This window comes from Chlorocebus sabaeus, chromosome 20 (assembly GCF_047675955.1).
Source record: "Chlorocebus sabaeus isolate Y175 chromosome 20, mChlSab1.0.hap1, whole genome shotgun sequence".
NCBI lineage: Eukaryota > Metazoa > Chordata > Mammalia > Primates > Cercopithecidae > Chlorocebus > Chlorocebus sabaeus.
In genome coordinates this window covers 71,310,441-71,336,225 of record NC_132923.1, presented here as the reverse complement: position 1 = coordinate 71,336,225, position 25,785 = coordinate 71,310,441, and the positions used below count along the sequence as shown (strand labels likewise).

General features: G+C 34.1%; 1 protein-coding gene across 4 annotated transcripts in view; it reads left to right on the top strand.

Annotated features, from left to right (window-relative positions):
- Positions 1-25,785, top strand: part of LEPR (leptin receptor) — a 120,027-nt gene that overhangs the window by 60,490 nt on the left and 33,752 nt on the right. For all 4 annotated transcript variants that reach the window (XM_038001071.2, XM_007978427.3, XM_073007230.1 and 1 more), the window contains 6 exons: positions 12,892-13,100; positions 16,701-16,846; positions 18,912-19,056; positions 21,804-22,094; positions 22,253-22,370; positions 25,471-25,670. In XM_038001071.2, coding sequence (XP_037856999.1) covers positions 12,892-13,100; positions 16,701-16,846; positions 18,912-19,056; positions 21,804-22,094; positions 22,253-22,370; positions 25,471-25,670 — 1,109 coding nt within the window. The remainder of the gene's footprint in view (positions 1-12,891; positions 13,101-16,700; positions 16,847-18,911; positions 19,057-21,803; positions 22,095-22,252; positions 22,371-25,470; positions 25,671-25,785) is intronic.

Genomic DNA, 25,785 nt, shown 5'->3' with positions numbered 1-25,785 from the left:
CACAGTAAAACTTGTCATAATTCCAAGGAATTTGAGAAACAGTCTCCCATTTTTTTCCTGCCACATTATACCTCTATGATTTGGTTAATATATTCATTATACCAACTATCACATGCTGTTTCTGCCTTTAATTCTATTTTTGTTTGGCTCTTAAGGCAATATATCTCCAAATAATTAAGTAGGACTCTAATTCAATAGGAAGGGCTGGTCAATATAGGAAGAGCTGGTCAATAAAACCAGTGAGAACTCCATGGAAGAGAAAATCCATAATGGTGGTTACTGTAGAAAAACTTTGAATCAGACTCACCTATTTTGGACATTGGAGAATTCACAAGAGAAATTTTCAAATGCTTCCATGTGTAAAACTGTGTATTTTAAAAGGGATAAAATCTAATGTTTGTAAGGGATTTAAAGCCATATAAATATGTCCCTTAAGGGAAAGCTTTGTTTGGGCTCAGATATTAATGTTTGTCAGAGAGTCTGAAGGACAGATACTCTAGAAATGTAATATTTTGAAATTGCTCTAGAGATTTCCTCTTATATCTAGGAAGGAAATTCTCTTTCTTTATTAGGTGCCTCCTGTGTATTCCAAGCACTGAGCTGAGCATGGGGAACAAGGTTCCACAACACAGACTCAACCCTTGCCCTCCCGGAGTTAACATTCTATGGTAAAAACAGAAGACATAACAGCAAAGTTTGGAAATGCTGTGATGTAATAAATACAGTGCCTTGTGGAAACACTTACTAGGGATATCCAGCCCAGGTGAAGAGGGGGCAGAGGAGAATGAGCCAGAGAGTGAAGAGCATTTGCAAAGGCCCAGAGGCACACATACCACATGGGAGGACTTGAAAAGTTGAGTGTGGTGGGGCTGGGAAGCTGGGGAATGAAGAGAAATCAGGATGGAGGGATACGCAAGGGTCAGATTGTGAAGGGCCCTCCAGGTCATGATTGGAGTTTGGGCTTCTGTAACTACTAACACCTACTTTACTTTGTCTTCACAATTACTCCTGCTAGCATTCTGGATGATTTCAGCATCCATGTGATTAATCTTCAGTTTCTTGAATGCTTATTTTCAATATTCTTTTTTTTTTCACACCACCTTGTTCACCTCTTGTCATGGACATGCTCTAGACTTTGTCATCACCAATAAGCATGCTTTTTTCTATAATCTCCATGTCAAGAATCCTGCTCTTCGACCATCTCCCCTTGTACCCTTCATGTTAGTTTATTCCCTCTACTACCCAACTTCAGGAATAATTCTCCATGGTTCTTGGCTCCCCTTTCTGGGTACCAGGTTCTGGCCTGAGTAACCCTCTCTTCTTCATTAAAAACAGCCCATGTGCGCATCTAAGTTGTTTTCACAGCCTGCTTTCCTATCAGCACAATTTTGAATGGTCCAAAGTCTTTTTTTTTTTTTTTTCATTTTGTTCTGTCTCTGTCTCTTTCTGTCTCTATATTAGCAGTATTTCTGCTAATACACTTCTCTCACAAAACTACCTGGACCTCCAGTGGATCTCTCTGGTGTTCACTCCATTAGATATTATAAAAGCCTGCAAACCTCCTAGAGATCTTTTCTCTGTCTTCTCTTTGATCTTTGTTCAAAATTTCTTGATTTTAACAGTATTTGCTATCTGGAGGGGCTGGACACTTCAAGACTATGAAGTCCTCTTTTCTTTTGTTTAATGGTCCTTTCTTCAATGTATATCTCTCCTCTTACAGCAAGAAGAAACCAAGAGACATCCTCAACACTTGCTGGAAATCTCCTTAAATATATAATTCAGTTCAATAAGCACATTCTGTACTTTCCACATGACTACAGATGGTAATGTTAATAAGCTGTCTGCTACTACACAAGAAAGATCACTTTTCTCCATTTTCCAATAAATTATCTCTCACTTCCTTTTGTGACCTTACTGGCAAAATCTTTGAAGTCCACCAGATTTCTACTAACAGTCTGTTTGAGGCAATTTAGGTTTTCTTCACCATGCTTCTCCAAATCCTTCTAGCCTCTGTGCCCTGGTTGCCAAACCACTCATACATTTTTAGGTTTTCATTATGGCAGCACCCCACTTTCAAGTTCCAATATCTGCATTCGTGATCTAATGTCATATAATAAATTAACCCAAAACTTGGTGGCTTAAAACAATAAGTTTCTGTGGTTAAGGAATTCAGTTGCAGCTTAGTGTCGGGTGGAATGGGAAGGGAGTATCTGCTTCAGGATCTCTTAGAAATACTGCACTGAAGGTGTCAGCCACCAGGACTGCAGTCATTTCAAGGTTCACCTTCAGGAGGAGCTGCTTTGGAGATCAGTTCTTGGGGTTCCAAGTTCTTCATGGGATGTTGGACTGAGGGCCTCAGTTCCTCCCTGGCTGTCAGCTGGAGACCTCCTTCAGTTTCTTGTTATGTGGATCTCCCCATAGGACAGCCTGCACCATTGCAGCTGGCTTTCCTGAAAGTGAGCCAGAGAGACTCACTGATGATCTTGCTTTTTATTTTCACTGAGAAAACATAAGCAGGTGGAGTTTCTCTAATGATTGCTTTTCTCACCCAAATCTACCAGGCTGCCTATATCACTGCCCATGCAATTTTCCTCTCTCCTTTTATTGTGAATAAATTCTTTGAGTTCTGATCTAAGGTGAACACTTTGTCATGTGTTCTGAGTCCTATCTCTTATTGTCAACTCAAGGACTTTCTTGCCATTATCCTCTATTTTCTGCACCATCATGTTACTCTCTCAACTAATAGACACAATACAATAACTCCCATTTAAAAAATAAATTTTCTCTATTACACATTTCTGTCAAGTAACCACCCCATTTCACTACTTCTTTTAAAGAAAACAAAGTTTTGAACTGTATGAATACATTATGTCTTCAAAAGTTAATAAAAAAATCAACAAGTGACTCTGGCCATGAGAGAATAAAAGGATCTGGGATTACCCTCCTGTCATAAACAACTAGAAAACTGAAAAAAAAAAAAAGGAAATAATTATTTTCAGATATTGGACAAAGGCAGACAGAACTGTGATTCCTAAGAGAAGGAAACAAAATGAGTCCTACTAGTACTTAGGCTTTCTGAGAAAATTCCCAGAACACGGCAGAGGGCTGAGGAACTCAAGCTGAGCCCTACAAACTTGCAGAGATGAGAGTTCAGAGAGTGTAAGGGGCTCAAGTTCATGGGGCAGAGTACTTTGAAAGCAGGGGCATACACAAAAACTTAGAGTGGGGCCACTTTAACTCTTTGGCTGAATATCAATCTTGCCATAATGTTGGGTAAGAAAAACTTCTAGTAAGAGAACAGTTATCAGGGAGCTATAAGCTCAACAATTCACAGAAGTCATACAGGTCTGGGAATTGTTCAAGTTCCCATAAACGAGATTGGAGAGACCTTGAAGAGTATCAGGGACATTTCGTAGGAACCCCACAAGAGCTATACTTTAAAGGTGGGGCCAAATTAGCCTTAGAGTCAAGGCTACACTATACTCTTCCCCAAAATGCTTAAAGGGTGCCCTAAAAGATTCAAATTAGTGCTCAAATAACATAACTGACTTTCAGAACAAAATCCAGCACTCTTCAAGGCAAAACAAAACAATATAATATTCAAAAATGAAATATTCACAATGTCTGGCAGCCAGTAAACAAATTCTAGATATATGAAAAGATAAGAAAATGTGACCCATAACCAAGAGAAAAAGAAAAAATAATCAGTAGAAACAGACCCAGAAATGACAGAGATGATAGAATTGGTAGACAAAGACAGCTATCATTAATATGCTCTACATGCTCAAGAATGTGAAGGAAAATATGAATATAATGAGAAAAGAAATTGAAGATGTAAAAAAGAACCCAGCGACATTTTTCAGATGCAAAATGCAATTTTTTTTTGTAAACAAAAATGCTAAATATTAATTTGGGCATTTAGAATAATGTTATTCAATAAAAAAGTATTTAGTGTGTGCAGCCCATAGTACTAGGCTCTGTAAGTGATGCACTTTTCATTCTCCTTCCCTTCTTTCCTTTCTGTCAAGATGGACTCATGGATTCTTATTTTAGTTTGTAGGCTATAATGTTATGTCATTCATTTTATTACTGAAATTGTCCCCTATTTGGCCAGTGAGAGCCCATTCAAGCTGGCTCCTGTGTACTTTTGATATATCCCCCATCATTTTGTTTTTTGAGGACTTTCTTTCTAGCAGTATAAGATGTACCAGGTTGATCTTATACTTTTCCTGATATAACACTGGAATCAGCCATTTCTCCAAGGAGCCATGGTTCCTTTTGTTGAAGAATGGTATTACAAACCAGTGTCTGGAGGATAGTTGTTCATTGTTATTGTTTATAGCCCTCTCTGTGTGCAGAGCTAGTTAGTGCACACAATATATACACAATGTGTGTACATAATATACACAAATCTATATACCTGTATCTCTCTGTATGTACATATATTAAAGGGTATGCGTTCATACTAATATGTCCCATTCTAGGTCAAAAACGAAGGGTCCATTCTAAACTTCTTTTTTTTCTTTCTGTTTTGTAACTTTCTTCTCCAGCAGTGAGAAACCTGGCTTCCCTTTCCCACAATGTATTACTTATTTGCTCAGTGCTAGAATATACACAAAGCAGTTTTAGAATTGCTAACCCATACTGCTGTGAAAAACAAAAACAAGTGTACTAACTGGGGTACAATATTTTTTACACTCATTTTGCCTTTACTAAGGCTAATGGGTACATGGTCAAATATTATGTTCCAAAGTTAAATAGGATAGGTCTTCCCTCTCCCTTCAGGCAGTTATATTATTAACTTGATAGACATTAAGGTCCTGTTTGTTTCAGTTTGCATTCTTCTTTTTTTCCCCACTTTCTCTTATATTTGTTGATTTTCTGTTTATTTGGTGATATTTTACATCTGAAGAGTACTTTACATTTTACAAAATGCTTCTTAAACTTTCCTCCTTGATAAGATTTATCTAGGTCAGCACTTCTTACTTGGCGTTCAATAGGTCTGTGGTGGAACTAGATTGCTTGCATTTATTCAGAACATAGATTGCTTAGCTCTGGACCTTCTGAATTCCTCATGGGGTCTAGGAATGTATTTTTTCACAAGTTCTCCAGGTGATTTTTATGATGAATCTAGTCTGGGACAGTAACTTAGTCTCAAATTATTTGGGATTGGCAAGGGAAAATTTTGAGGTAATGTTTTTATAGATTACCAATCTGAAATTTAAAATAAGTGACTTTATTAAATGATTTACAAAGCTAATAGTAAACTTTCTGATTTCACTTCATTGGTTTGTTCACTGTTTTGCTGTCAGTTCACGTTACAATCAGGAAATTAGGTGGTACCAATTTGGTGTTATTCCTGTAATAATTTAGCATAGAATTTGCTTGGAGAAGTTTTAATATTTTTGCACTTTCTGGAAGAAAAATTGGACCAAAAGTCAGAGGACAGATTGTGCTTTCTTTCTAAACCACGTATGGCTACCAAAAATGAAATTTCAATACTAAAGAGTTATATCTTTACCTTTTGAGTAAAAATATTACCAAAAAGTCAAAAATGGTAAAGAGACAAAATGTTAAATTCATTTGACAACTGTTTTCATATTATTTTCACTTTCAAGTAAAGTTTATTTACATGTAGAGGTATTAAATAGTGACACTGAGTTTGTATATGCATATGTATGCTGGTAAGGCATAAAATGTTTTGTTGCATATAAAAATTTTCAAGAATTCCAGAAATTCTTCATGTTTGCTTGTTTTAAGCCAAGTATATCTCATTACTTTTAAAATTTGATGATCCTTTTATCCCCATACTTTAAAATTATCAAATTTGTTAGAGTTTCTTTTGATAGTAATAAAAACAGAGTTCTTAAATTCTTATACTGACTTTGGCATGTAACCAGGTTGGGGGATTCCGGATCTCACACAAACTTGGGAAACTCCCCTCACAAATCCAGGAAATATCTAATGTTTTTCCTTAAAGAATCATTTGAAGTAATTATATAATTCTCTAATATTTCCATTTATAAAAATATTAACATGACTCAGGTTATAATTATTTTTTAGTCATGGTTACTATGGTCTTTATTAATCTCTAAATAAAATGGCGATGGTAACAGCAAAATTTATCTTGTGATAATAAGGCATGTTGGGTGTAACGAAATGAACATTGAACTTGATGCACAAGACTGCAGTTGAGTTCCAGGTCTACATTCTCTCCAAATCTCAGTTTGTTTTACCTGTAAAGTAGATGATGTTAGTTCCCTCAAAGGGTGCTTTGAAAAATTGGATTAGATAATATTCCTAAAGGTGTTTTATGTAAATTGTAATAATGAAATTTGATGATATATTTAATGTGCTTTCTCTATTTTTGTGTCCTTTGCCCATCAAATACCCACCAGTAGAGAGTACAAAATACTTTTGGCTTATACCTGGGGAGGCAAAATTTTCTTCTTCTTAAAGGGCCAAGTAGTAAACATTTTGGGGTTTGTGGACCATACTGTCTCGGTCACAGCTATTCAATTCTGTGCTTGTACAAATGCAATCATAGTTAGTATGTAAATTGAATTAATGTTACTACACTTTTGGGCACTGAAATTTGAATTTCATATAATTTTCATGTATCATGAAACAGTCTTTTTGTTTTTAATTGAAAATATAAGTAACCATTCTTAGCTCCCAGGCTGTACAAAAACAGGCAGATGGCTGGATTTGGCCTGTGGACCAGAGTTTGCTGATCCCAAGCTTAGAACATTTTGAAATTAGTTTTAGATTGATTCTGATAGTGTCATGATGGGATTAGCTGTTGACGTGGTTACAGAAAGCTTTTTTAAAAACCAGAAAACAAACAATGAATTACTATAATACAGATTTTATAATGTAGATACTATATAGTCATTATTAAGGATATATAATCTATATGATGTTTTGCATGTATATTACAATTATTAACAAAATGAAAAAGAGATTGAATAAATAGAAACTACATCAGTGAAGTGATAAGAAAACCATAGAGTTAATCTGATTTTAAATTAGCCCTTTTTAAAAAATATTCAGTGTATTTAGAAAAGGATTTGGCATTGGCAAGACCATCTAAAGTAAGATGATGTGATTCCAACTTTTCTCTTTGTCTTAAAACATGACTAAAATTTTCTATCATTTAAAATGTTAGTGGAGAATATATGTGCTCAACTTAGGCAAATATTCTTACTTTAAAATTCTGAAGTTTTTCAGCCAAAGCATAATGCCTTGCAAGCATGTTTCTGACATAAAACACCACAATTTATTCAATTTGTTCACACCCTTTTTGTAAAAGCTTTTATTTTAATATGTGAAAAATGCATAAAAGGTCTGGCTTGATATTTTTAAAAATTACATTTTGCTTTGCTTAAAGATTTAGATAAAATTGAAAGTGCTACATCAGGCTATCTCTAATTCAAAACAATATTTTAGGGTGGATAGCATTTTACAGTTTTCGAACATACTTTTATGTAATTCTTGTCTTTGATATTCACATCCTTGTAAACACAGATGGTTCAGGGATTATCTTGGTTTTATTGATTAAGGAAACTGAGACTCACAAATATAAACTTACTTGTCCATGATCTCATGGCCAATAAGCAAACAGAAGTACTTGATTTTAGATCTCAATGTTAATTTATTGTGCTTTTGACACTAATATCCCTTATACAGTTCCCAGTAGATTTCTTGGCACATTAAAGTTCTGCAAATGTTGTTTCATGGTTGATTTTTTTTTTTTTTAGTACTGAAGTAATAATAAATTATATCGCAGGAAACTTGAAAATATATCATAATTCTAAACATTTAATATTAGTGGGGTATGCATAGAAAGATTAGCGTCTGTTTTTCATGTTTTTTATATCTGGATGCTCATGTATATGCTACTTTATTGTAGCTTCTAAATCAACACTTCTCCATACTGATTTTTAAGTTATTATATCAGTGTTTTCCCTCTACAAGGACTGCAAGATTTCTGAAGGCAGTGATCATGCACTATCTCCCTATCCCCAGGTTGTTTGAAAAACAGAGTGTGGTTTCGGTAGGAGGTAGCAGATATTAATGGATAGAATGGGGCAGCACGGGTGAGATGGGTAGTCAGAGGCACTGTTACTCCTCACTCTTCTCCCCACTGCTCTTATTCTATAGTTATTTCATTTACACCAAGACTTAGACTCCCTAAAGGATGAGGCAGATTTATAAAAAATCTATTAAGTAAGAAATAACAACTTTCTGTTCTTGGTTGCATACTATTATTTTTTAATTTTTAATTTTTTAATAATGTTTGGTAACCCTACCCAGCTAATTATAATTATATTTTTAAGATTAACTTGCTTATTTGAAGGTTTAAAATGATAGGCGAAGTATTGCTTACAAAAATTTTCCTAGATTTTCTTTCTTTTTGTAAATAGTTTTATTGAGGTATAATTGATATATAATAAGCTGTACATATTTAAATTATACATTTGGCAAATATTGATATGAGAAATCACTCATAAAACCATCAGTATAATAAGGAAAATGAATATATCATCAATTAGACAATTTCTTCCTGCTCCTTTGTAATCCCACCCTCACGCTCCTACCTGTGGTACTTCCTTCTCCCACCCCACCTCTGTCCCCAGGGAATGACTGATCTGATTTCTAGCACTATAACCTACTATTACTCTAGCATTTTTTAGAACTTTATATAAATGCAATCATACAGTACTTTGTTGTGCTTTCATATACATGATTATCTTGAGATTCATTAATGTTGTTTATATCAGTATTTCATTCATTTTGATTGCTGAATAGCATTCCACTAAATGGTTATATTGCAATTTGTTCACCCATTCACCTGTTGATAGGCATTTGAATTGTTTATAGTTTTTGACTATTACAAATGAAGTTGCCACAAGTGTTAGAATTGAAATATATTTTCATGTCTCTTGGATAAATGTCTGGGCATGGAATGGGCACATCGTATGGTAGGTGTATGTTTAACAACTTAAGAAAGTGCCAAACTATTTTCCAAAATTGTATCATTTTTCATTCCCACCAGCGGTGTAAGAGTTCCAGTTCCTTCACATCTTCAGCAATACTTGGTATAGTTAGTCTTTTCTTTTTAATATTTTAACCATTCTAGTATGTGGATAGTGATATCTCATTGTGTTTTTAGTTTGTGTTTCTTGAATGACTAATGATGATGAGCATCTTGTCATGTGCTTATCTGCCATAACTATGATTTATATGGTGAAGTGACTGTGTAACATTTTGCCTATCTTTTTAACTGGGTTGTTTGTATTATTATTATTTAGTTTTGAGTGTTGCATATACCTTATGGATACAAATCTTTTATCAGATAGATGATTGGCAAATATGTTCTCTGTGTATGCTTTGTCTTTTTGTTATCTTTCATAGTGCTTCTCAAAAAACAAGTTTTCAATTTTGATAAAGTCCAGTTTATCAATTTGTTCTTTTATGGATCGTGCTTTTTGTGTCATATGTAAGAAATTTTTAATTAAGCAAAGGTCACAAAATTTTTTACTCATGTTTTCTTCTAGAAGTTTCATAGCTTTAGGTTTTACGTTTAGATTTATGATCCATTTGGAATTAATTTATCTGATGCGAGGTATAGATTAAAGTTCTTTTATTTTATTGCATATAGATATTCCATTGTTCCAGCACAATTTGTCAGAAATATTATCCTTTTTCCACAGAATTGCTTTTGTGCCTTTGTAGAAAATCAGTTGTCCATGTACGTGTTAGTCTATTCTAGACTCTATTCTGGTCCATTCATTTACTTTTTTTGTTTTTACATGAATACTTCATTGGCCTGATTATTGCAACTTTATAATACATGTTGAAGTTATGTATTGTTATTCTTCAAAATATGTTCTTCAGTTTCAAAGTTATTTTTGCTATTCTAGATTCTCTGCATTTCCATATGAATTTTTAGATTCATCTTGTCAATTTGTATAAAATAGCCTGTTAAGATTGTGAGTAGCATTGCATTAAATCTATAGATAAATTTAAGGAGAGTTGGCATATTAGCAATATTGAGTCTTCTGACCCATAAGCACAGTACATCTCTCATTTTAATTAGGTCTTAATAATTTCTGTCAACAGCATTTGGTAGTTTTCAATGTACAAATCCTAAACATCTTTTGTCAAATACATTCCAAAGTTTTTCTATTTCTGATGTTATTGTAAATGATATTTTAAAATAATTTCTGTTTCATCAGTTATCCAATATAAATTTAATGTCATAAAATTATTCATATTTTCTTATTATCCTTTTAATAGCTGTAGACTGTGTAGCAATATCGTGCTTTCATTTTTTATATTGTTAATTTGTGACTTCTATGGTTTTTCCTGGTCAGTCTGTGATATGGTTTGGCTGTGTTCCCACCCAAATCTCATCTTGAATTGTAGTTCCCATAATCCCCATGTGTCATGGGAGGATCCCAGTAGGAGGTAATCATGGAAGTGGTTACCTTCACACTGTTCTTCACTATTATGGCGGTTACCTCCACGATAGTGAGTGAGTTCTCACGAGAGCTGGTGGTTTTATAAGGGGCTTTTACCCCCCTTCACTCTATACTTCTCCTTGCTGCCACCGTGTTTGCATGTCCTTCCACCATGATTGTAAGTTTCCTGAGGCCTCCTCAGCCCTGTGGAACTGTGAATCAATTAAACCTCTTCCGTTTTATAAATTACCCAGTCTTGGATATTTCTTCATAGCAGCATAAGAATGGACTAATACAGTCTGGCTAAAGCTTCTTTCGTGTTTTAAAATCTTTTAACCAGCTTTTGGCTTTCTTGATCTTTGTGTATTATTTTTCTATTTTATTTTATTTTATTTCATTATATTCTGATTTGATATTTATGATTTCTCATCTATTTTAAACTTTGGTTTAATTTGCTCTTTTTTTTTTCTCCTAGTTTGTTAAGATGGAAGCTGAAGTCATTGATTTGAGACCTTTCTTTTTTTTTCATATAGGCAGTGCCTATATTTAGTGTTAAACACATTTCCCTGGAATTATTGCTGTAAACAATATCTTACCTTAAAGAATATGTTGTATTTTAGTTTTCATGTACTTAAAAAGTCCTAATTTTTTTTGATATGGTTTTTGAGTGACCCAGGAATTATTTAGAAGTGTGTTCAGTTTCCAACTATTTAGGGCCTTTCTAAATATGTATCTGTTATTGATTTCTGTTATTAATGCTATTTTCGTGTGACTGGGATCCTTTAAAATTTATCGAGACTTTTTTTTTTATTATTATACTTTAAGTTCTAGGGTACATGTGCATAATCTGCAGGTTTGTTACATATGTATACTTGTGCCATGTTGGTGTGCTGCACCTATCAACTCGTCAGCACCCATCAACTCGTCTTTTACATCAGGTATAACTCGCAATGCAATCCCTCCCCCAACCACCTTCCCATAATAGGCCCCGGTGTGTGATGTTTATGGCCCAGAATATGGTCTTCCTTGGTAAATGCTTTTGAAAAGAATGTGCATTCTGCTATTGTTGCGTGGAGTGTTCTCGAAATGTCTATTAGGTCAAGTCAGTTGATGTGTTGTTCACGTTTTTATCTTTACTAATATCTGTCTACTTGTTATATCAATGGAGAATGTTGCATCAATGATGAGTTGAAATTAATCAATAATTGTGGATTAGTCTGTTTCTCCTTAAGGTTCTCTCAATCTTTTGCTTCATGTATTTTGAAACTCTGTTATTGGGTACATAAATGTTTTGGTTTGTTATGTCCTCTTGGTGGATTGATCCCTTTTTCATTATGAAATGATCATCTTTATCCCATGGAATATTCACTGCTTTAAAATATACTTTCTCTGACATTAATATAACCGTTACAACTTTCTTTTGACTAATCTTATAATGGTATATCTTTTCCCATTCATTTCATTTTATTTGTGTTTATAGTTAAAATTGATTTCTTGTAGGTTGTTTATAATTGGGTCTTTTAAATCCAGTCTGATAATCTTTGCCTTCTAAATGGGATGTTTAGGCTGTTCGCATTTAGTGTGATAATTGATATGTTTAGGATTAAATCTTTTTATTTCTTTTCTTATCTTATTTTATTATTTGTTCCCCTTTTCCTCTTTTTATGCTTTCTTTTTGATTTTTTAAATGATTCTACTTAATATCCTGTGTTGCTTATTAATCATATTTTCTTGTTTTATTATTTTAGTGGTTGCTTTAGCATTTATAATATTTGTCTCCAATTTATTATAGTCCAAGTGATAATATATCTCTAAGTGATATCATACCACTGCATGTAAGAACATCACAAATTTCTCCCCTACCAAGCTTGGTACTAATGCCATACATTTTACTTTTACATATGTTGTAAACCCCACACCAACAAAGCTATTATTTTTGCTTTAAACAATCAATAAATATTTGTCATTTTAGTTAAATTTCATTTCTTTGTGTGAAACCATATTTCTATCTGCTGTCATTTTTTTTTGTTTTTGCCTGATGGATTTCCTTTAGCATTTTTTATAGTGCAAGTCTGATGGTGATGAATTCTTTTTGCTTTGGTATATCTGAAAAAAAAAAAAGTCTTTATTTCATCATTATTTTGAAAGCTGTTTTCACTGGGCGTAGGATTTTAGGATTGCAGTTTTTCTTTTATTTTAGTACTTCACTTTTGCTTCGCTATCTTTTTGCTTATGTTCTTCCTGATGATTAACCTGCTGTAATCTTTATCTGTGTTTTCTAATGTAGGTATCTTTTTTTTCCAGATACCCTTTAAGCTGGGTGTCTCAAATAGTTTACTTCGATTTGTATTTAGTATCCTGCTTTAAGAGCCTATCCAGTATTTTCATATCTGTGTTAATATTTAGATTTTATTTTTCAATATAGGCCGGAAGTGTTAGAAGATTCACCTCTGGTTCCCCAAAAAGGCAGTTTTCAGATGGTTCATTGCAATTGCAGTGTTCATGAACGTTGTGAATGTCTTGTGCCTGTGCCAACAGCCAAACTCAACAACACTCTCCTTATGTGTTTGAAAATCACATCTGGTGGAGTAATTTTCCAGTCACCTCTAATGTCAGTTCAGCCCATAAATATGGGTAAGTTATGCACTAAAATGATGATAATAGGTCAAAACATCAGTCATATATAAAGGTTAAAAATTGCTTACAAAAATATTTGCTAGCATATCTCACTTTGCTTAACACTGTAATGATGGTAGATGTAGTACTGGGGGTATGAAGAGTGGCTTCTGGAATGATTTAACAATAGTATGTATATCTCGGCCATTGTCACTTAAATTCTGTTTTGAAAACTGTTTTCTTTAAATCCTGGATCTATGTAATGGGTGTGTATTGATTGGATATCACTTTTTCACAACTCAGATAACTATTTTTAAAAATAATTAGAAGCATGTTTCTTACCTGAATTTATTCCTTCAATAAATATTTCTTAGAGGCTTATGTTTGTCAGAGACTGTTCTAGGAGCTAGAAAAAGAGTGGGAAATTAGACATGGTTCCTACCTCAGAGAGCAGGGAAAAACAATAGTAGGCAGAGACAATGATAAAAGAGTAAATAAGTAATTTACTGTACAAACATGATTACAGAAAACTTCAAATAATAGACAACACTCTGTTTTCTTTGTGCAAAGATCCCCCCAAATCTCTTTTTATCAATTTAAATATGCAATTACAAATGTGAATAATACAGGCAAATGTTAGTGCTATGTATTTAATTTATTAATTTCATTTAATTATGTATAATTTAGCAATTTTTCTCCACTTATATTTCCTGAAACAATTGTATGCAAACTCTTTATGTCTGATTTTGCATCATTGGTTTTGACATCACTAGAGCCACTTTTCCAAGTATCTGATACAATTTTACATACAACTCAGGCTTTGCTTCTTTCTAAGTTACTGGAGATACAGCACTTTTTGAAACTGTGTATGACATCGTATTTTAACGTTAAGACTTTCAAATAATTTGTCCTCTAGGGATATCATTGTGCTCTCCACAACATAGTTACAATGACATACAAGCAATTCAATCGTGAAGTTATACCATAGAGAAAAAAATTACAAAATCTTTGTTCAATATCATTTTCTTTTCTTTGCAAAACTAATTCTACCTGATAATTTTTTAGTAGCATTTAGAGTCAACTTTGAGTTGCATTGTTTTTCAAAATGAAATAGTTAAGGGAAAGTGCTATGGAATTTTTAAGAACTTGAAAACTTTCTTAATTTTGTCTTTATGCAGAGATAATTTTGGGGAAAAAATCTTTCCTTGTATTTGAACACATATGATAATATCCCCAAATTATATGTTCCATGAAAACAATAAAACTGGTGTGATGGAGTGTCAGGGACTATTGTTTCTACTATGTAGATAAAAGAAGATCTCCTTTAGGACATAGCATTTGAGCTGAATAAAGAAGAGATATCCATGCAAAAATCCAGAGCAAAAGGTGCTCCAAGCAGGAAGAACAATATTCACAAAATCCCTAAGATAAAATGAACTTGGTAATTTGAGGAACAAAACAGAAGACCTTTGTGCTAGGAGTGAATGAGGTATGAGAGTATTAAGGGATGAGGTCAGAGTTACCTGGTCCAGAGCATATAGTAGGCCAGGGTGGAGAAGTAAAGAACTGTTTTGGTTTGGATCTGTTTGGGAGATGGTGCTTACTGGACTGTCTAGTGGTTGGAGTTGTAGAGTGTGAAGGACAGAGGGGAATCAAGGATAACTCTTAAATTTAGACCTGGGCATCTAGATGAACAGTGACACTAGATACTGAGATATGGAAACTCAGGGAAGATTAGGTGTGTGTACAGAAATCAAGAGCTCTGTTTTGGACACATTGTATTTGAGATGTCTGTTGGAAACCTAGGAGACGTTGAATAAGAAGTTGGACATACGAGTCTAAAGTTTAGGGGAGATATATACATTTGGGAGTTATTAACATATCAAGGTTTAGAGTATTGTATGAGATCACCTATTTAGAGTTCAGGAAGAGAACGACTGAGGGGTTATCAGTAAGAATGCAGGAGTAAAAGAGTATGTTGTTCTAGAAGCCAAGTGAAAAAAATATTTCAAGAAGGAGGGTATAAGCATCTGTGGAGTGCTGCTGAGAGGCAGAGTAAGATGAATGGGAAATTGACATTGGGTTTGTTTTTGTATTTCTAATAGTAATGCATATTAGTATTGTCAACCTAAAATGTATGACAGATACCAACTCTACAAAGCAAAAAGTTTATTTGGGAGTAGTAGGGGATTGCAGTTCTAGATATGCATGCTATGAAATGACTATGACATATCCACGGGGGGTTGGAGTAAAGGGGAAGCTTGAAAAGACATATAGGAGACCTCCATGTAAGCTCTTTTGAACAAAGATTTTTGGTTACAAGAGCTTGCTGCAGGGGTTGGCATTAGCTCATTGGTGGAGACAGCCATTGTTAGGCAAGTGTCTCTGTGCAGGCAGCTTTTATGGAATACTGTGGTTTTGAGGAATTATTTACATCGTTCCAACGTAGGCATACATGCATAAGAGGACTCCTTCATGGCCTCCCAGCTCCATTGTGTTAGGGTTCCACATTAGTAACTCCAGTTTGATACTGATAACTTTTACGATATGCAGATAGGAAATGTACAATAGCTTGTAATATTGTGATTTTACTTTTCTTTGGTATATGTTTGTTTTCTCTTTGGTCATGGGAACACAGTAAATTTCACCTGTAATTTCCAGACTTTTGTGTTTAGCTGTCTTTGCTTTAAAGTAACTGAAATTTTTAATATGTCACATAAAGTAAAACATCATTGATTTTGACTAAAAGAGGAAAATTGTGACCAAATTCTTGAAAATATAGAATGTGAAAATTATCTTATGCTCTTTATTTGTTGAAAATAAAATTCGAATCAGTAATTGTTTCAGTTTAATGATAATTTCTATATACATGAATAATTCCTGTTAATTGTAAAAACCTTGCTAATATAGAGATGAACAAACAAGAAAATGCACCCATTTTCTATCACTTTGGCAATCTTTCTATTTTAAATATATCAGGAATCCAAGTATAAATGTGTGTTAAACTTTCAAAATTTAAACATTAAACATTTTTAATATTCTGAGAAACTTCATCCCTACTTCTGATGACAAGCCAGGGACTGCTGCAGCTGCATTTATTGCATGGGAATATTCATGCTGTCAGTTATTTGAGTAGGTTTGTCTAGATTATAGACAATTATGATCCATAATTAATAGACAAGTTGAATTTTGGATAGTTTTATGTATTTCCAAATAGTGTTCTGCACAATGCTTTTTTCCTTTTTACCCACTAAAATAAGTGGAGTGGGTGAGGTTCAGGGGAGACTTCGAATAAGTTTGAGGATGCTGGGTTTAATAAAGTTAAGTGGGATTCTTATAAGGGGAAATAACATTTAGCAAGATAATCTCATTTGCTGATTCATAGTCTTTACCACTTAAGGGGAGGGAAATGGATATACATGGATTGCTATGATAAGGTACAAGAACTAGACCCAATATTCTAGCTTGTTTCGGTTCTGTAATTAGTCCTTGGATAAAGTCACCTTTTAAGTACTTGAAAGGCAAGATATGATGAAAATTTATTTTGACTTTATTTTATTCAACTATAATTGTCATGAAAATTACTTGACTTAAAAATATTCTCTTTTTTTTCTTAAGTGAAGCCTGATCCACCATTAGGTTTGCGTATGGAAATCACCGATGACGGTAATTTAAAGATTTCTTGGTCCAGCCCACCATTGGTATCATTTCCACTTCAATATGAAGTGAAATATTCAGAGAATTCTACAACAGTTATCAGAGAAGTAAGTATATTTTAGTAAGTAAAATGAAAAGTTGAGAAGTTAAGACCCTCTTAAGTCCCATAGCAATTAACCTCTGCATACTAAATATATACATTTCTTCTAAAGCAGAATGAATTATAGTTCAATATTTCATATTATATATATCATATATAGATAGATATACATACGTATATATATATGGCTATAGGAAATCTAGTTACAGAAACTTTAATTCATAATTACAATTATTTTCCACCAACAGACCACTGATTTCATCTTTTTTTTAAATTGCTCAATCTATTTGAATCTTTTTCTGAGTGTGGCAACAGAAAGATTTTTGCTTGGCTAATCATTAGTCGAGCTTCTGAATCTTCTGCTAGCCCCATCTGTGCATATTCCTGTAAAACTCAGTTTTAGCAAAGAACTCTGCTAGGTCATTTTAGAAGGAACCCCTCGACCCTGGATATCTGAGGAATATTTGGTCAGGTTTCTCATCCTCCATCATTCCCCAAATAATGTTTGATCACCATGGCCTGTCTTCAATAAGAATTCTGTTAGGTCAGTTTAGCCAGAATCCCTCTTATCATGATGTTTTTGCTTAGTAATTTTCTATCTATTCCCTGCTTCTTGGCTATAAATTCCCTGTTGCCTATGCTGTATTTGGACTTAGCCCACCCACCCCCACCCATCACAAGGTATATGCAGTGCTCCATATACCTATTGTGAAGATTCCAAATAAAGTCTTCCTTACTTCCTTTCTCTTTTTCTTTAACAGTTCATTCGGTAAGTATTTATTGAACACCTGCTACGTGCCTGGAACTGTTCTACTTGCATCAGGATACACTGAGATAGCAGGACAGGATAAGAGGAATCTGGGGGTGCCGGCAAGGAATGGAAGGTTGCAATAATAAATGGAGGTTGGGGAGAGTGACATTTGAGCAAAGATGTGAAGGAGATGGTGATGTGGATATCTGGGGAGTTGAGTTCTAAACAGAGAGAACAGCGATGCAAAGGATGGTGTGGCTGAGGGCAGTGAAGGTGACAGCAGTAGTGGTTGAAGTCAGAGGCCAGTGGGGGAGGAGAAGGTGGAGCTCAATGAATAGCCTCTTGGGCCATGTGAATACTTTGGCACTTTACTTTGTGAAGCTAAGTTTCATATAATTTAGAAGTGAAAAACAGTCTTTTAGAACTGGCAAAAAATGTAAAACATTTTATTTTCACAAAGAGAACGATGGAAATCCTCAGTGTCACGTATGGAGAAGACAGAATTAAGGCTTCTGTGGGTTTCAGCTTTCTTATCTGTAAACTGGAGATAATCTGTAAACTTGAGGATTTTAGATAGGAGTTATTAATATCTGATGTTGTTGTATGCATTCCTGATGCTTTTCATAATTTTTAGTCTGTGATATGCTCCCCCTGCCTCAAGAGCAGTCATTAGAGGCCAGAGAGTTTATTAACTTTGGAGTACATTTTTGGGAACTGAATTTTGATCTCCCAGGCTCAAGTGATTCTCCTGCCTCTTTTTTTTTTTTTTTTTTTAAAGAGATGTGGTATCACTATGTTGCCCAGGCTGGTCTTGAACTCCTGGGCTCAAGTGGTCTACTCACTTCGGTCTGCCAAAGTGTTGGGATTATAGGCATGAGCCACCATGCCTGGCCAGGCTCAGGTTCTTAAGACTTTTCATGCCCTTCTGCACAGGATACTTGTAGTTCTTTGTGTACCCCTGCACAGCATTTTCTACCAGGTGTGTCTTACAGGTGTCAGTAGTGGCTTGAAGCTTCCCACAGATTTTAGCTGCATTTCTTAAAATTCTAAAGGTCATATATTCATCATGATTCAGTTAACAGTATTTGCTAATTATCTTTATGATTTTTCTATTGGACCCATGGACTATTTAAAATTTTATTGACTAATGTGCAAACATTTCTTTTTGATTATTGATATTTGTTTTAATTCCGCTGTGGCCAGATAACTACTGTGTAAGATTTTAATTCTTTGAAATTTGATGAGATTAGCTTATGATCACTTTTCGTAAAGGTTCCCCATCAACTTGATGTTCTGAGGTTTTAATATAATATTTTAACAGGCTGACAAGATTGTCTCAGCTACATCCCTGCTGGTAGACGGTATACTTCCTGGGTCTTCATATGAGGTTCAGGTGAGGGGCAAGAGACTGGATGGCCCAGGAATCTGGAGTGACTGGAGTACTCCTCATGTCTTTACCACACAAGGTAGGTTATGTAATAGCCACTTCTACTGGGAGGGAAATTTATTTCCTGAACTTGCCTTTGTATATTATAAGCATCTTAAATTTTGTAGCCTTAAAATGAAAGAAGGAACACAATATCAACTTCCTTGTTTAAACTTTGAATGGGCCAATTCATAAATTAAAATTCTGTCAGAGTCTCTGGGCTTGTGTGTTTCTATTGCAGTACATTGTAGGATCACTTTTCTTATTAAAAAGAAAAAATTAATATAACAGTTCCAAATTGGAAAAAATTAATATAACAGTTCCAAATTAAACTCAGAAAGCCCCTTGTATTGATAATTCCTTAATTTACATTTTAAAACCAAGCATATTTATTTGACATAAAATTCAAATATTAATGTTTTACTTCATATTATATAATAAATGAATTTTTATTCTAGATGCTTGCTTTTGAGAGTTTTCAGTGCCAATTGTTCATATTGTAAAGGTTATTTTTAGCATTGGAACATCTACAGTTTATTCACAGCTTCTTCATGCAGCTGATGTGCAAAGTTTTGCATAGAGGCTCCAGAGGCTTGGAATAGTCCTAGACCTGCTACGTGCAAAGCTGTGACTATAGAAAGAAAATAGTCCTTTGACCGGTTGTCCAATCTGTCAAAAGGGCAAAATTTTTCTTGCTCAGACTTACTGAGATTGATTAGGGCCTGTATAGAGATAATATGTACCATGCAAATATTCAGTCCATTTAACAAGTTTACTTATTGATTGCTTACTATTTTAAAAGCACTGATTCATCAAAAGGCAAGTAGCAATAGTAGTTTAAGACATTGACTTTGGAGTCCAACAGAAGTTTATAGAAATTCTGGCCTCACTACTGATTTGGAGAATTTCTTAATCTTTCTATGCCTTAATTTCCTCATCTGTAAAATAGGGATGTTTTATATGGATATGAAATATCTATATAGAATAAAATAATGAAATGAAATAATTCACATTGGTCATGTGAAGAAAATCATTATTGTTTTATTATTCTGCAAATTAAAAATTGCATAGTGTGTCATATGCAGATAAAATGCATATCTATCTATATTAATATTTTACAAATTAAATATTCAATATTTATCTCATATCAATTTCAATAAATTTATCCAGTGTATATTTCACAAATTGTCAAGTTTTTATTAACTTGGTTTTCTTATTTTTAAGCTAATATTTTAGCATCTACTCATGTAAAAATACTATGATTTTCATCTTATTTCTCAATTAAGCCTTACTATATATATTTGATTTCAAAGTGAAATGCTTTGAATTCTCTTATCATCTTTAAAATGAAAAACTTCAGCTTAATTCATGAAAGTTCAATTATACTTTTTCTTTTTAAATAAGAATTATTCTGAGACTTTTGAGGCAGTTTAGTAAGGAGGTTGCGGCACATACTGAAGGTAGGTTAAAATAGGTTAATGTGTTAGGTACTTATCTACAGTAAGTAACATATAAGTGAAGCTTGAGTGCCACCTCAGCTAGGATTATACTCAGTCACGCTCATAAATCTAATGGTTTGGCTTCTGTCCAGTAATTTTATGCTACTAAGTTTTTCCTGTGTCTATTTGATTATGGACATACGAAACATAGATGTTTTGTATGGATTGTAAATATGTAGACATTGATGTTTAGTGTGCTATTACAGAATAAAGAAAACTTAATAAAAACCAATTATTTTTGTTTCTGTTTTTAAGGGTAATCCCAAGATATGTGTGAAAACAAATTTTCATAGTCTATCAGCAGAAAATGGTTTACCTTAACTTTACAGCTCTGAAATGTACTGATGTTTTTGCAGTGCACCGTGGTGGAAATAATTTCTTCCTATGCAAACCATCATTTACTTTTATCTTGTGTGTCTTTGAAAATGATAGGCAAATGAAGTTTACAACAATAGAGGACTTTAAAAATAGTATGGAATCATGTGTAGGCATTTAAAAAATCATGTTTTAGGAAAATATTGCTTCTCTTTGCCCTCATCCATAGGATATTGGCATTAAATAACTCAAAATGATAGTACAAACCAGCATTTATAATTTTCTCTGCTTTGTATATTGCTGCATTATGATTCATATGACATTCCTAGTTTTTAATTTATATCTCATATATTTACCTACTTACTTGAAATTTTTATGTATCCAAACAAGACCATAGCAGCAATCATTTTTACTTCAGGATTTTGCTTCATAGTGATTTTTTTTTAAGAACTTGTCCTAGGTTTCACTGATTCCCAAAGCAGGGTCTGGTGGAAAATATGTCATTGTGGAATTAAACTATGTTTTGTTTTAGTTACTTTCCAGCCTATCAGTTAGCAAGTGACAATTACTGACTAAAACACACACACATATATATATACACACACACATATACATACATACATACATATATATAGATATATATCTCGTAATCCACCCGCCTCAGCCTCCCAAAGTGCTGGGATTACAGGCGTGAGCCACCGCGCCCGGCCCTAAAACATATTTTATGATGAATAAGCCTCTGTGTTTCGAAGATAGTGAAGACATTCACGGAAGCTCAATTCACTTTCGAATGAGAGCACTCGGGACACTAGATAACTGTACACAAACAGGCAATTTCAGCATTATCCAGTTTTTTAGTACACTCATTTTATTTTTGGCAGTGTAACTCTGCAATGTGTTGTGAATCTTTTTCGATGTGGTATAAATTAGAGTGTTTTGTCTTCATCTGATATCCTTTCTTCCCTCATTACAGATGTCATATACTTCCCACCTAAAATTCTGACAAGTGTTGGATCTAATGTTTCTTTTCACTGCATCTATAAGAATGAAAACAAGATTGTTTCCTCGAAAAAGATTGTTTGGTGGATGAATTTAGCTGAGAAAATCCCTCAAAGCCAGTATGATGTTGTGAGTGATCACGTTAGCAAAGTTACTTTTTTCAATCTGAATGAAACCAAACCTCGAGGAAAGTTTACCTATGATGCAGTGTACTGCTGCAATGAACATGAATGCCATCATCGCTATGCTGAATTATATGTGATTGGTAAGAAAATGAAGGTTTTGTTCATTTTGTTCCACAACTTAAAGTTTCATTATGGAACCTCCTTATATTAGAGTCCTGTTAAGATGTAAGAAAAAAATTTTTCATTAAATTTTTTGGTGTTTTTGCTTTATATTAACATTTTAATGTGTTTCAAATAGATGTCAATATCAATATCTCATGTGAAACTGATGGGTACTTAACTAAAATGACTTGCAGATGGTCAACCAATACAATCCAGTCACTTGCGGGAAGCACTTTGCAATTGTGGTATCGTAGGTATGTATTATTTTTGCTGTTTCGTTTTTCTGTGGGTATGGTGAGATAAAAATTTTCTGTAGAAGTATTACAACAGTAGTCTTACAGATTATTTGCTTCCTGAAAGAGGAAAGTATGATATAATTAATCAGGAAATTTTTGAGGGATTATATACATTGGTGATTCTTGCAAAATATTCACACCGGAGGTTAAAAATTTGTAATTTGTTTTTACTTCAAATTATCTTTTCTGAAAATCAACCAATTCTGTATAATTTGTATTTTAACTTTTGAATGAAACACAAGAAAATGTAGTTTGTGTATATTTTAACTTGACTTAGAGAGTTGACTAGAGGAGAATGTGAAAGATTATAAAAGTTTCATATCATTTGGTTAAAGATTGTTTTGGAAAAAAAGAGGTAGAAGCAGATTATAGGAGATAATATGAATGGTTTTTAGAACTAACTGAGGTTATTTAGGAAATAAATACTTATGGTTAGTAAAGGGTAATGTGTTCTAATAAGAAGTAATTTGTACTTGTTTATTTTTACTCTTCTATGTTTTAAAAAGAATTCAAGGCATCATCTTATAGTGGTCCCTTTCTCTCTAAAATCATTTTATCTAAAATGATACCACCCTTGATCAGATGATAGATTTTTAAAATATCCCATAGTAGTATTCAAGTAAATATACTGCTGTTAAACACTGTGTCCCAATTTGTATTTTTATTTGTAGTGGAGACTTTCAGTTTGTATAACATGCTCATTTATTCTTAAAATATAAATTTTCAACTAGAAAAATAAATCCCTTCTCTCCAATACTGTGATCTGAAGTCTATTCCTAATGCTGCCAGTCTCTTCTTATGTAGTATTAGGAAAAAAATGTGACAATTCATACATTTCTCAAATAGCTGCCTTCATTCTACCTAATATGTATATTTTAAAATCAATAGAATGTTTGTGATATGAAATTTTACTTTTATAATCTGTCTTTACCTTGTTTTCATGGCATCTTCACATTAGAAAGGTATTTGTGAAAACCTATTATATTAAGCCCCATGCCTCGTTTCTCTTAACATTTACAGAATAACCAGGAAACTACATTTACTTGCGTGAGTTTCTTAACTTCCCTAAGTCTCAATTTCCTTGTGTGTAAAAACAGAGAGACTAATAGGACTTACAATGTTTCTGTGAGAGTTAACAACATATTTCACCTAATTATAATCACGTGATATAATTTCTCCTTGTAAATATTCAATATATTGTTTTTGCTGTCACGATGGTAATGATGCCAACTTTTCGATTCTAAGTGTGCTGGTACTGTGCTTTTCTACTTTGTTCTTATTTTCTACCCCCAGATGACCCCTCACTCCTCATTTTCATTTTTGTCCACGCACCATCATTTATTCACACACACACACACACACACACACACACACACACACACACACACACATATTCATGATTGTAATTTTGAGAAGACAAGAAAAAGAAGTGGTATAGAAAATAGAAAATGACAGAAGAATATCGATTTTTTTAGCTTCTTCTAACTTCCTCCCATCTCTTTGGAAAGACTAATTGCTACTTTAGCCATTTAAATATAGTATTCAGAACAAACATTGGCCCAAGAAGTTATTTCAAACCAGAGGAAAAAGAGTTTATGGCAAGTTTTTCCAGCCCATGGCCCGGGGCCCCATGTGGACCAGGATGGCTTTGAATGCGGCCCAACACAAATTTATAAACTTTCTGAAAACATTGTGAGATTTTTCTTGCAACTTTTTTTTTTTTGGTTCATCAGCTATCATTAGTGTATTTTATGTGTGGCCCAAGACAGTTCTTCTTCCAGTGCTGGCTAGGGAAGCCAAAAAATTGGACACCCTTGCTTTATGGGTTCTGAGGTGGAGGGTTGTCTAGGACTCACTTATACAATTTTTAAAAAATTTTTGTCTCTGAGAAGATGAGGAATATACGTGGTTATATAATTCACATACATATCTGAAGTTGGTATTATATTAATTTGTATTAATTTGAATTAGAAAATTATATTCATCACGGATTTGTGATGAAATTTAATTCTTTCTTTAAAGTGTGAGAAATTTGCCTTCCTTGCCACCTCGGGAATGTTCCATGACTACTTTCATCTATATTTTAAATATTGTCTCACTAATATATAGTGTTAGTTTAATTTGCAAATTGTTTTTAAGTTCTGTCTCTAACTGGATCATTTTCTCCTTTTTAGAGCATTTATTTCATTTGCATTCCTACTTAGTGTCTAATGAAATATTTAATAAGAGTTACTGTCAGTTTCTGTGGAAAGATATAGAACTGGGATATAGCTGGGAAAAATTAAAAGATGCCTTTCTAATAAGAATATTTATTGTTTTAGATGGAGTGCAACTGTCTGTATTTTATTTAATTATTTAATTTAATTTAATTTAATTTAATTTTTGAGACAGTCTCCCTGTGTCGCCCAGGCTGCAGTGCAGTGGTACCATCCCAGTTCACTGCAACCTCCGCCTCCCGGGTTCAAGTGATTCTACTGTCTCAGCTTCCCAAGTAGCCAGGACTACAGACGCGCATTTATAGAGACGGGGTTTCACCATGTTGCCCAGGCTGGTCTAGAACTTCTGGGCTCAAGTGATCGGCCTGCCTCAGCCTCCCAAAGTGCTGGAATTACAGGCATGAGCCACCGCACCGGGCCTCCTGCCTGCCTTTTAAACCTGGGATCCCCAGTCCCCGGGCCACGGAGCGGTACCTGTCTGTGGCCTCTTAGGAACCCGGCCACACAGCAGGAGGTGAGAGAGCAGCATTACTACCTGTGCTCCGCCTCCTGTCAGATCAGCAGTGGCATTAGATTCTTAGAGGAGCAGAACCCTATTGTGAACTGGGCATGCACTCCTTATGAGACTCTAATACCTGGTGATCGGAAGTGGAACAGTTTCGTCCTGAAATCCTGAACCATTTCCCATCCCCCATTTGTGGAAAAGTTGTTTCCCGTGAAACTGGTCCCTGGTGCCAAAAAGGTTGGCGACTGCTGTTTTAAACAACAAATCAGAATTCTCAGGTATCTTCTTGTTACTTTTATTAATGTATGCTAATTGACTATTTTTGTATCTTTTAAAGGAGCAGCCTTTACTGTTTTGATATTCCATCTGTTCATCGCATATCTAAGCCTAAAGATTGCTATTTGCAGAGCGATGGTTTTTATGAATGTGTTTTCCAGCCAATCTTTCTATTATCTGGCTATACAATGTGGATTAGGATCAATCACCCTCTAGGTTCACTTGACTCTACACCAACATGTGTCATTCCTGATTCTGTGGGTATGTCAAGCTATGTTGTGTCTTCATTTGTGTTAGCAGATTGATGCAGGTTTAATGTTATATTTTGCCATTTTCTGATCACATTAGATTTTGAAAAGAAAATTGTTCCTGTTTA